This window comes from Hemiscyllium ocellatum, chromosome 31, assembly GCF_020745735.1.
Source record: "Hemiscyllium ocellatum isolate sHemOce1 chromosome 31, sHemOce1.pat.X.cur, whole genome shotgun sequence".
In the NCBI taxonomy this organism is placed as follows: Eukaryota; Metazoa; Chordata; class Chondrichthyes; order Orectolobiformes; family Hemiscylliidae; genus Hemiscyllium; species Hemiscyllium ocellatum.
In genome coordinates, this window is record NC_083431.1 from 43,157,127 (window position 1) to 43,170,532 (window position 13,406).

At 40.2% G+C, this 13,406-nt stretch overlaps 1 protein-coding gene across 1 annotated transcript in view; it reads left to right on the forward strand.

The window, feature by feature from the left end:
• Nucleotides 1-13,406, forward strand: part of LOC132830268 (E3 ubiquitin-protein ligase TRIM50-like) — a 40,729-nt gene that overhangs the window by 22,785 nt on the left and 4,538 nt on the right. The window contains exons 4-6 of the mRNA XM_060847812.1: nt 749-979; nt 3,297-3,319; nt 12,135-12,259. Of these exons, the coding sequence (XP_060703795.1) occupies nt 749-979; nt 3,297-3,319; nt 12,135-12,259 (379 nt within the window). The remainder of the gene's footprint in view (nt 1-748; nt 980-3,296; nt 3,320-12,134; nt 12,260-13,406) is intronic.

The following is a 13,406-nucleotide window of genomic DNA, read 5'->3' on the forward strand; positions in this document are numbered from 1 at the left end:
CATTTGCCAGCACTTTCTATTCATATATCCATCCAGATGCCTTTTAAATGTAGTAATTGTACCAGCCCCCACCACTTTCTGTGGCAGCTCATTCCTACACACAACACTTGTTGTGTGAAAATGTTTCCCATTAGACCACTTTTAAATTTTTCCCCTCTCACCCTAAATCTATGCCCTCTAGTTCTGAATTCCCCCACCCCAGGGAAAAGACCTTGTCTATTTATCCTATCCATGCCCCTCATGATTTTATAATGCCTATAAAGGTCACCCCTCAGCCTCCTATGATCCAGTGAAAACAGCCCCAGCCTGTTCAGCCTCTCCCTACAGCTCAAACTCCCAACCCTGGCAATAGCCTTGTAATTCTTTTCTTAACCCTTTCAAGTTTTACAACATCCTTTGGATAGGAAGGAGACCTGAACTGCACACAATATTCCAAAAGTGACCTCACCAATGTCCTGTCCAGCAGCAATATGACCTTCCAACTCCTGTAAATGCTCTGACCAATAAAGCATACCAAACGCCTTCTTCACTATCCTATCTACCTACGACTCCACTTTCAAGGAGCTATGAAACTGCACTCTGAGGTCTCTTTGTTCATCAACACTCCCCCAAGCCTTACTATTAAGTGTATAAGTCCTGCCCTGATTTGCCTTTCCAAAATGCAACACCTCTCATTTATCCAAATTAAACTCCATCTGCTACTCCTCGGCCCACTGGTCCAAGTTTTATGCTATCTTTATTTTCCCAGAATGAATCTGACGTCTTTAAATTGGTGATTCAGAAGGAATTCCAGGAGCTCAGGAGTTTTGTTGATGATGAAGAGGCCAATATTATCGAGACCATACAATTAAAATGTACTTCTGCCATTGAATCAATTGATGAACAGTTGGAAGAGATGTCCAAATCTTTAAAGCAGTTTGCTGAAGCTGAGGCTTCATTGAAGAAACTAAGCAACGAAAATCACTTAGATTTCATACAAGTAAGTACAATTAATTGTCTCAAATTCTTGTTTGGTTAAGAGATAGCAAAAGAGATAAATGAGTGGTAGGAATGCATTGAGTTTTAGAAAGAAAGAAGCAGCAAAGAAACTTCAAAAGATTTATGGAAAGATTTGGGTGCAGGTAAAATGATGGATATCCAACTCAAATGTCTACCAATTCTAATCCCATCCCCAAATGTCATTCATATGATCCCTTGGATTGTACAAAATCAAAGCATAAAGGACCAAGAAAAACTATGCAAACCAAACTTAGCAGAAGCGTACTCTGTGTTGTCAGATCTTGGTTTGATGCATCCGTTCCATTTTCTTATTCCTGAGCAACTGAGAGCTGAAGATGAAGAATATACTGGAAATTCACACTTCACTGATGACATGATTACATTTAACTCAGCATTACTGAATGAAACAACCTTGTAGTTAAGGGAAGGGGTAATTGATAATTGCACAATTAGTTTGATTTTAATCATATAAATCCCTGGTTTTTGATGTATTACTTTATCTTAAATTTAAATGCCATGGTGACCTCAGTTTTCCTGGTTAAGGATGGGGGAAACTTAGTGAGAGTATATAACCCCACAGTGTTTAACTTAATTGTACCCTTCAGTGATATTGACTTCATTGTAAGGCTGATCTGATGCAATTTGGTACATCATTATGGTTGACCTTGAAAACTGATTGACTGACTAGAAATTGGTTTCACTTTAATGTTCGACACATACATGATTTTCAAAACTCTCCTGTCAGCATGGAAACTCGCCATCCAAATAGGCACCAGGTTAATTCAGGTATTGTCCTCTCTAACTTGAAGGATAATGTCTGGAAAATCATAGAATATATGTAATCTTGACTATTTATTTAGACAGCTACCCAGTCCAGACACCCCTTGTTAGGTGTACCTGCTGTGAAATTAACCAGTTTGGCTGGAAAATAAACAAAGTGAAGAAGCAGAGGATGAGCAAAGAGCTTTGGTTGATGCCCTTTGAAATCGGTGATGTACTGGATCCAGCTCCATCACCAATTATTATGTCCAGCATTACATTGTAGACCTTTCCAATCACATTGTCAAGTCAGTTTGCTGCAGATTCCTCATGTACTTAGTTTTATATCAATGATATAAATGTAAATATATTGATTGACAAAATAATATACTGATTGACAGATCTGTTGAAACCTGAAACCTAATACCCCAGGGGCAGATAACCAATTAAGTACCCACGTAGTTCCAATTTCCAAAGGAGAGAGCCCATTTCAGCAGTCTGAGCTGGAGACTGATGTGAATAGTGGCATGGGGAGAGCCATCAGGCTCTCAGGCGCCCAGGAGCAGTTACAGGCATCCTTCCACCTCGAGGTCCTCATAGTCTCCCATTATCACAGCTGAGAAAGGAGATATTCATGAGCTCTTCCAATGTGATGTAAGCTCAAGGTCTCCTCCTACTAATGCACATCTCTCCAAATGGAACTGCTGTTCACTGCTGGCCCTCCTATTCAGCCCTTTCTTCTTCAGTCCACCACCATGACAAATTGGACTGGGCACCTATAACTGACTCCATAACTGGCCACCAACTGGGAAGATCAGTCATGATTATATTGAATGGCAGGACATGCTCAGTGGACTGAATAACCTACTCAAATCCTATGTTTCTAAGATTGCGACCAATAATTGGTCAAGTCTACCAGAGTAACAAACATCTTTGAAATAAAATAAGGGTTTCTTCACCCATGGGACCTGGATGTTGGGAGTACTTGTGACAAATTGAATGGAGCTAGTTGGGGTGGGGTTTTCTGGTGAGGGTGACAGTGGGGGAGGAATGAAGGTGTGTTCTGGTGGGTGTGGTTTTAATCCTATCAAAATTGACAATGTTTGACTTACGACACTATCATCTCTCTACTGATCAAATCACTGAATCAAGAGTCTCAGGCTCCCACAGACTGTTCTAGAAATTTAGAACTAAAAGTGCTCCTTAAGGGAGATGGGTCTATCAGGATAAAGGACAATCCCATAAAGCATGAGAAAACTTAGCAACTACTTCTGGGTTCCAGACCAGAACTGGAGCCAACACTGGGATTTTGACACAGCTGATAAAATTCAGCCCAGTGTAGACTCTGAGACTGTTCAGAATACTATCACCAGCAGTTAATGACAAATCTCCAACAGCCATCTCAGATTTGAAGGGTGTGTGGCTTCAAAATGTGGAGGTGTGATCTACAGTTAAGATAGATGAGTGTTAAATTCTAATTTTTTTCTGTATTTACCTCTGTTAAATCTTTTAATTTTTTTCTTCTATACACTTTTCAGAAGTACAGTTCAATTGTCTCAAGGTAAGTGTAAACTGCAGCTTCTCTATTATTTTATTGGGTGCTGAGGCGATGAAGAAAAAGACTTTTGACTATTTTGTTTCTTCCTAATCTTCGGTTTTTGTTGATTTTCCCTGAAATGTATCAAACCCCTTGATGTTCATTGGGAAAAAATGGTGTGAGGTGCAGCAGGACATTACACAGACTTGGAGCTGTGATTGCTCGCCCAGACAGCTCAGAGATGATTCAGCCCAAAGATGTCTTTACTACCCTTCAGATAGGTAGCACCGAATAAAATTAGTAAAGAATCTTATTCCCTTGTTCAAAAAGCACAGCAGATCAAGGCCAGATAATTACAGACTAGTTAGTTTGCCATCAGTGGAGGGAAATTATTGGAAAAAATTCTAAAGGTCAGGGAAAGGTAGAGATTGGTCAGGATAGTCTGCATGGATTTGTTGGAGGGAAAACCAGTTTGACTAATTCAATTTAATTTTTTTGAAAAGGTGACTAAATATATTGATGAGGATAGAGCAGTTGATGTGGTTTACATGGACCTGGGTAAGACCTTTGACAAGGTTTCATATGGAAGGCTAGTCCAAAGGTAAGAGCCCATTGCGTCCAAGGCAAGTTGACATACTGGGTCCAAAATTGGCTTACAAATAGGAGGCAAAGGGTGAGGATGGAGGGTTGTCATTGTAACTGGAAGCCTTGGGAGCACTAGGATCAATGCAGGGACCTTTGCTGCTTGTTACGTGCATTAACGACTTGGATGTGAATGTAAGATGGTATAATTAGTAAGTTTAAAGTTAACACAAAAGTCGGTGGTGTTGATAGTGAGGAGGATGGTCTCAGGCTACAGTCTGATATTGATCAGCTGGTAAATTGGGCAGAGCAATGGCAATTGGAATTTAATCCTGATAACTTCAGGGTGATACATTTTGGGAGGTCCAACAAGGAACAGAAATACACAATGAATGGTAGCTCCCTAAGGAGTACTGACAAACAAAGGGACATTATTGTACAAGCCCACAGATCCCTTCAGATACATAGGGTGGTGAAGAAGTCATAAAAGGTGTTTCCCTTCATTAGTCAGGGCATAGAATATAGGAGCAAGGAATCTTGTTACAAGTTTATAAAACATTGGTTGGGCCATTCAAGGAATACTGTATGCAGTTCTGGTTGCCACACAATTGATTGCCCTGGAGAAGGTTCAGAGGAGATGCACCAGGATGTTACTTCAGATGAAAAGTCTCAGTTATCAATAGAGACTGGATTAGTTTGATTTGTTTTCTTTCCCTGAGGTGGGATCTGACTGAGATATACAAAATTATGGGAGGCATAGACAGAGTAAATCATCAGAATCTCTTCCTGAATGCAGACATGTCTAAAACCAGAAAGCGTACATTTAAAGTGAGGAGCATGTTGTTTAATCAGTTCTGGCTACAAAAGGGCATGGTGGAAATATGGAACGTGCTACCTGAGAGGGTATTGGAGACCAGAATTCTTACAGCATTCAAGAAATATCTGAATGAATACTTAAAATGCTAGGGCAAAGCTGGCTGTGGACCAAGTGCAGGTAAATGGAATTAATGTAGTTTTGTGTAAGTGGTAGGCATAGACATGGTGGGCTGAAGGGACTGTTGCCCTGGTGTATGACTCTTTGATTCCTGATCATCATCTTGTGACCCTTCCTGGGGAGAAAGTGTGCCCACTGGTACAGGACATAATTGGGCTTGTCAGTGATGACTTCATTACTCAAATGGCCTGATGAGACTCATAATGAACAGGATCACATTTCTACACATGCGCGCACACACACACACATTGGTCTTCTTAAAAACAAATTGTGTCCTCCCTGTCAGTGCTCATCTTGTTTGAGACAATCCTTCAGGGCCCTTGATGGACAAGTGCCTCCCAATCGAAACACCTTTGAGCACTACTTGTGTGAAGACTCTCCTGCCCTCTATGCTGGCTACCTGGATTAACAAATTGCAGGTCCATGTGTCTTCTCTGTCTTCTCTCCTTTACCCTAGCTGTGTGACACAGATTAGGAAATGGAAGCAGGAGTTTGCCATTCAGCCCACTGTACCTGCTCCCTATTCAACTAGATCTGGCATTATTAATAATTCATTGTCTTTGAGGAAGATCTACATTACTGGGTAATTTATTTAATGCTTGCAAAGATGATGTGTGGTGGTAGTGTCACTGGACTAACAATTAGTGAAATTTGAATTCAGTTAATAAATCTGGAAGATAGCACTATTCTCAGTAATTGTGACCATGTCAACCATCATCAATTATTGTTTAAAAAACCATCTGTGTTCACTAATGGCTATTAGGGAATGAAACCTGTCATCCTTATCCATGTTGGTCTGCACATGACTCCAGACCCACAGCAATGTGATTGATGCTTAACTATCCTCTGAATAGCTGAGTAAGTAACTCAGATCAAGGGCAATTAGGAATGGGCAGTAAATGCCTCACCAGCAACGTCCATATCTCATGAATGAATAAGGAACAGGCACAGACCATTCTGCCCATCTTATAAAAATCTTTCCCTCACTGATTGTATTCCATATGCATTCCAAATTCCTTGATGAAAGATATGTTTTTCCTTAATTTCAGGTTTTAATTTCTTGCGTTATTAGCAGTTCGTGGGCAGCACGGTGGCACAGTGGTTAGCACTGCTGCCTCTCAGCGCCAAGAGTCTCCAGGAAGATTTAGAGAAGTTAAGAAGAGGGCAAAAACTTGACAGATGGTACATAATGTGGGAAAATGTGAGGTTATGAGTGTTGGCAGGAAGACTAGAAGAGTTAACTATTATTTAAACAGAGAAAGACTGCAGAAAGCTGCAGAACGGAGGGATTTGGGAGTTTTCATACATAAATAATAAAGCTCACTTATAAGTTCGGAGGGCAGTAGAGAAGGCAAATGGAAAATTGGCCAATGGTTTCAGAGGGAATGGAGTATACAAAATAGGGAGGTTTTTACTATAACTGTACGAGGCACCGGAGCACACCAGGAAAATACTATGAATAGTTTTGACTCATTGGAATTCAGAAGAATGAGGGGGGCGTTCTTAATAGAGATGTATAACATTTTGAAGGTAATACATAAGATAAAAGCAGGGAGGTTGTTTCTACTGGCGGGTGAGACTAGAACTATGGAGCATAGCCTCAAAATAGAGGGAAGCAGATTTGGGACTGAGTTGAGGAGGAACATCTTCACCAGAAGGGTTGTGAATCTGTGGAACTTGCTGTCCAATGAAGCAATTGAGGCTGACTCATTGAATGTTTTTAAGACAAAGATAGATTTTTGAATAGTAAAGGAATTAAGGTTATGGTGAGTGGGTGGATAAGTGGACTTAAGTCCGTAAAATAATCAGCCATGATCTTATTGAATGGCAGAGCAGGCTCGATGGGCCAGACGGCCTAGTTCTTATGTTGTTATATTCTCTTTATCTAAGGAAAGATATATATATATGCACTGGAGGCAGTCTAGAGAAGGTTCATCCGGCTGATCACAGGTATGGAGGGACTATCTTATAAAATGTTGAGTAGATTGAGACTGGACTCACTGGAGTTTCAAAGAATGAGGGGGGACTTTATTAAAGCATAGAAGATTCTTAGTGGATCTGACAGGTTTGATGTGGAAAAGACGTTTCCTGTTGTGGGAGTCATAGTCATAGAGACGTACAGCATGGAAACAGACCCTTCGGTCCAACCTGTACATGTCATCCCGATATCTCAACCCAGTCTAGTCCCACCAGCCAGCACCCAGCCCATATCCCTCCAAACCCTTCCTATTCATATACCCATCCAAATGCCTTTTAAATGTTGCAATTGTACCAGCCTCCACCACTTCCTCTGGCAGCTTATTCCATACACGTACCACCTTCTGTGTGAAAAAGTTGCCCCTTAGGTCTCTTTTATATCTTTCCCCTTTCACCCTAAACCTATGCCCTCTAGTTCTGGATTTCACCACTCCAGGGAAAAGACCTTGTCTATTTATCCTATCCATGCCCCTCATAATTTTGTAAACCTCTATAAGGTCAGCCTCCTCTGATCCAGTGAAAACAGCCCCAGCCTATTCAGCCTCTCCTTACAGCTCAAACTCCCAACCCTGGCAATAGCCTTGTAATTCTTTTCTTAACCCTTTCAAGTTTTAAAACATCCTTCGGATAGGAAGGAGACCAGAACTGCACACAATATTCCAAAAGTGGCCTAACCAATGTCCTGTCCAGCAGCAATATGATCTCCCAACTCCTGTATTTAATATTCTGACCAATAAAGGAAAGCATACCAAACACCTTCTTCACTGTCCTATCTACCTGTGACTCCACTTTCAAGGAACTATGAACCTGCACTCCAAGGTCTCTTTGTTCATTAAGGCTCCCTAGGACATAGAGTCGAGGACCTTGGGCGGCACGGTGGCACAGTGGTTAGCACTGCTGCCTCACAGCTCCAGGGACCTGGGTTCAATTCCCACCTCAGGCGACTGACTGTGTGGAGTTTGCACGTTCTCCCCGTGTCTGCGTGGGTTTCCACCGGGTGCTCCGGTTTCCTCCCACAGTCCAAAGATGTGCGGGTCAGGTGAATTGGCCATGCTAAATTGCCCGTTAGTGTTAGGTAAGGGGTATATGTTGGGGTATGGGTGGGTTGCGGGTCGGTGTGGACTTGTTGGGCCGAAGGGCCTGTTTCCACACTGTAAGTAATCTAAAGTCATAATCTTAGAATAAGGGTCGCACGTTGAAGACGGAGTTGGGGAGGAATTTCTTCTTTCGATGTGTGGGTGTGAATCTCTTTGTATTAGACTCACTCTGTTGTGTTATACTGCTGATGATTCTTATTGTCTCAATGTTTACACATGTCATAATTCTTTACAGCAAAGGGCTGTTGAGGCTGAATCATTAAGTATCTCAAAACTGAAATTGATAAAGAAATCAAGTGTTATGGGAATAAAGTAAGAGTTGAAGATTATCAGATCAATCATGATCTCATTCAGTGATGGAGCTGAATGGTCTGCTTACTGTCTAATAAAATATGGATTTTATTGTATACACCAAAGCAGTTTGAAAATTTAGATTAATAACTTTAAAACCCTGAATGATCTCTAACAAGAATAGAAACCTAGAAGTTAGAGGTTGTCAAACAACTGAATTAATGAAACCCCATAGTGGAAAACCATGCGATGTATAGTGTGAATGTGTCTGTTTCCTGCTGACAGACTGAGTTATAAGTATCTCTCATGTTTCAGCTCATGTCCTGAGATATTTTATCTTTCAGTTACCAAGATTAAAATAGGTACCTCATGTGTGTGAATGAACACTAGTGTGAGAAATGATTAAATAAGATTATGTGCTAATTTTAAAAGGGGTGACCGCTAGATAGGGGAGGGCATCAAACCTGGAGATTGGAAGCATTTTCTTTAGTGCAGTGTGTGTGGGTGCGAATCTCTTTGTGTCAGGCTCACTCCGTTGTGTTACATTGCTTATGATTCTTATCACCTCAATGTTTACACAAGTCATTATCTAATTCATGATAAGTGTTACTCATGCACTTCAACTAAGTCAAGTGCAAATAAATCAAACAGAGCAAATAGTTTTTCACATAAGTAAGATTGTTGCCTCAGTTAATAAATGATTATAGTATTTACTTAGTAATGGGTGGTTATAATTTCCAGTTCAGTGAGTTTACTCATATGACTCTGTGCTTTGTGTGCAATACATCCTTGACCATCTACAATAAAGCTGGCTACCCTTTTACACTGTGGGAGGACATGTCATTTTTCTCTTCCTTGTGGGGACTGGTGAACACATTTCAGAAAGACAAGGGTTACTACAACATTAAACATAGACTTCACCAAAAAAAAATCAAAAGCAATAAATTGATCAATTAAATGCATCATTAATAGAAATGGTCATTAAAAGTACCAAGCAGCAAAACCTAAAAATAAAGCTGATTTTTTTTTTGCCTTTTTGGTTAAGAGGCAGAGATAGACAGAGGAAGAGTATTTACCAGGAAATTTCTATTTCATATTGATATGAAAGTTTTTCTTTCTTGAGACACTTCAATAAAATTTGGTAAAAAATGATTTTTTTTAATATAATGAGTAAGAGCAACCAGCAGCTGGTCATTTCCACCCTCAGTGTCGCAGCCGGGCTTGCAGTCTCCTTTGCCCATTTGACTTTCCTTGCCCTCTCATTGTGCTGCAACTGTCATCTCCTTCCCCTCCTCCCCAAGTTAGAGTTTCCCTATCTCCACACTCACTGCCAAGGGTCCAATGCCAGGCTGCTAGCGGCCCTTCCGATCACAGATTAGTTCTCTCCCACTCTTGTTGCTGATTGGCTCAACCAGTAAGGGTGAGACACATACAGAACACATTATAGAAAGCCCACCATGCGGAAAAAAACTGCACCAACCTTTCGAAGAGTATCCCACACCCCGTCCTCGAACCCTGTCCCCATAACCCTGCATACTATGGACAATTTAGAATGGCCATCACCCAGAGGAAACCCACTCAGACACAGGGAGAATGTGTAAACTCCACACAGACACTCACTCGAGGCTGGATTCAAACCCAGATCCCTACTGCTGTGAGGCAGTAGTGCTAACCACTGAGCCACCGTGCTGACCCAGATTGGAGGAATGGCTCCTTGCAAAATCTTACACTTCAACTTACCTGAATTTGAAACACTGGCTTCAAATAAATAAAACAAAAAAAATTCTTTAAAAAACTTGCACTTCACATCATCTTGTTTCTTGGTCTGTGTTCCTGCTTGAGTAGAGGTATGTGATGATTAATTATGCAAACCTTATGTCTCCCAGTAAAGCAGACATAGGGTTTTATGAAAAGTTTGTATCTAGCCTGCAGGCCATGGTTGGACACACTCAGTCTAAAGTATGTACAGGAGGACAAATCCATTTTGGTATTTGCAACATGGAAACAGTGTTGAATTTGTTCATTGGTTTAGCCAGAGTTAGAATGGTTTTAGGCATTATATTGTAAAAAGGATGTGAGAGCTACAGGAGAGGTGCAGGATTGATTCATGAGTGCTCAAATTAATATATAGTCAGTAAAGAAGACTTTGAACATTTGGGACTTTTTTTCACTTGAATAGAGAACAGTGGATTCCAAACCAAAATAAATGAACAGCACAAATATAGGTTGACAGGTGGGATCTCATAACTATTACGGAGACATTGATGAGGAGATCAAAGCTGGTAACTAAATATTCAGGGGCATGTGACTTCTCAAAGTAAAAGCCACGAAGTAAGGGATGGTGGGTTAGCATTGTTGGTCCGGGATAGAGTAGATGCATCAGCAAAAATTAAGTTGAATTGGGAAATGCAAAATCCGTATTGAAGTACGTAAGCAATGAAAAGGTGAAGCAGACCCTGGCACGTGTAATCAGTAAAGTATTAGGGGAAAAGGCAGGAAAGTGGACTTGAGGATTATCCGTTCAGCCATACTGTCATTGAATGGCAGAGCAAACTTGACGGGTTGAATGGCCTCCTGATGCTATGTCTTATGGTCTTGAAGATACTTCCTACTCGATCTGTTCAGAGATTTTCTTACACATCTCTGGAGCAGGTGGGATTTGAACCTGGGATTCCTTGTTCAGAGATGTTGTCTGAGCCTTTCAACTTAGGATGGACAATTGTTGCCAATTATTGGTAAATTGGTTTGGAATGTGACTGAAAGAATGGAGGGGGCAGTTAGAAGATTTTAAACATGGATTAATAGAAAATGAATACTCAACCATGAATTAAAACAAAGTTTAGTGTCAATGAAAATTAAATTGACTACACATTTGACAAGACAGTCAATTACATGGGACTTGAATTGATAGATCCAGCAGAGGCAAAAGGGGCTTTTATCAGCATCTGAAGCCACCTTTTAAAGAACAATTGTGGCCAACAATACAGAGATAAAACTAACTGTGTTGAAATGAAACATTTAAGAAACTCATTGTCAGGATCAAACATTTCTTGCTTAGTATAACACTTTCAGATATAAAGTTTCAATTCAGTCTTTTCTGATAGTATGTCTCAGAAGAGCATCCTCGATTTGCACCAATTCCCTCAATCTTCCAGTTTCAACTAGAACAGATCCATCTGTTGAATTGGACTTGTGTCTTGTCAGGCCATACTGATTTTAATCAAACAAAGAAGATCTGATACAAAAACAGACATTGCTGGAGACCCTTTGAAGGGTCATTGGTCTCAATATGTTAACTCTGTTTCTCTTTCCATAGACGCTGTCAGACCTGCCCAATTTCAACTGTACTGAGACTACCCAACATTACCTCACACAGTACCTCACAGACAGCAGGGCAGAAGACATTACTGCTTCATTAAGCTGGGCTGGATTTGAATCTAGATCCCAGAAATTAAACCATTGATTGCTCAGCCCAGTTCCCCAAATTCTCAGTGATAGGTGCTATATTACTCTATGAATAATTATTTATTTTTTACTTTTTGAAGAAGAACATATATATATCCTTGGCAATCAAAGGATTCATAGAGTAATACAGCATAGAAATAGACCCTTCAGTTCAACTCATCCATGCCAACCAAATTTTCCAAATTTACCTGTATTTGGCTCATATCCCTCTAAACCTTTCCTATTCATGTCCCTGTCCAAATGTCTTTTAAATGCTGTAACTGTACCTGCATCTCCCATTTACTCTGGTGGTTCATTTCACATATGAACCAATTTGTGTGTGAAAACATTGCCCTTCAGGTCTGTTTTAAAACTTTTTCGAGAAGGCGTGAAACTTCACAAACTTACACAGCTGTATGGCTTTGAGCAATTAATCCATTTATGATTCTTTTAGTTGCAAACTGGCGATACAACCACAGTCCAACAAAGCCTTCAGCACCATCTCCTTCAAACCTGGCTTTAGAGATGATGATATCAAATTGACCGTCTGGAAAAAACTGCAAAAGAGGATTTTACCAGGTGAGTTTGAATGGTGAACTCAATATTAGATGAATCGATTTAAGGGATTGCGTGAGCAAGGGGAAGTATATAAAAGAATTGTCTCCTCATAGCTAAGTGTGAATAATGGCATTAATATATGATCCAGGTGTACATGAATAGAGATTGTTACTAAGTATATTTGTTGCTGTTACAAGTAGAACTTACAGATTAAGTTATTTATCAGAAAATATGTTTGTGTTAGTTTATAATCAAAATTATCTCCTGAAAGAATAAGAGAACACGGTAAAAAGATTAAGTAGTGTTAACATAAATAATGGCTGTAGCATTGAATAAATGCTTCTGTACTTAAATATGGAATATGCAATTCACACATCCCTCTGACTCAGACACATAGGGAGTACCTGTAACACAGTGCAAAACATGTCAATTTGGCAAAAGGAGTTACTGCCCATTTAACAATCTCTGTGTCCACAATTTCTTTCTTTTATCACTGCTGTGCTAAAATTTAATTCCTGAAAGCAATATGGAGACCCCTCCAGCAGTAGGATTACAATGGTTCAGGGGGATGACTCAAATTCTTGGGCTGGAGAGAAATAAGTCTCTCTTTGCCATTGTCAGCCGTATCCCAAAGCAAATTTAACCGAAAGGATATTTAAGAGAGAGATGTCTTTCTCAGAGTGGAGTGAATCTGTGGAATTCTTTACCACAGAGGTCTATGCAGAAGCATCGTGATTTTAATCAGAGCAAGGGTAAGGGGATTAAGGGTCACGGGAAAAGCCAGGAAAGTGGAATTGAGGATGATCAGATTAGTCATGACGTCACTGAATTGCAAAACAGACTCAGTGGGCCTAATGACCTACTTCTACTCCTGTTGCTTTTGGTCTCTTAAATGAAAAAAAATCATAACACCACATTATGTATCTGTATATGGACTTGTGCAGTGCTGTTGAATAAGAAGGCAAAACACAAATTGAACCTGCTTAACCTTAGCCACTACCATCCAGACATTTTAAGGGGTGTGTCTCTGAGATGTTGCAATCTACGTCGTTGTTGTAACAATAACTGAACTAACCAGATCCGTTTGGAATTGAGAAAAGCTTTACTTCACTCTCTTATGCTTACTTGGAACTGGCATGTTCCAAACTCATTCCAAAATTGAGTCAGC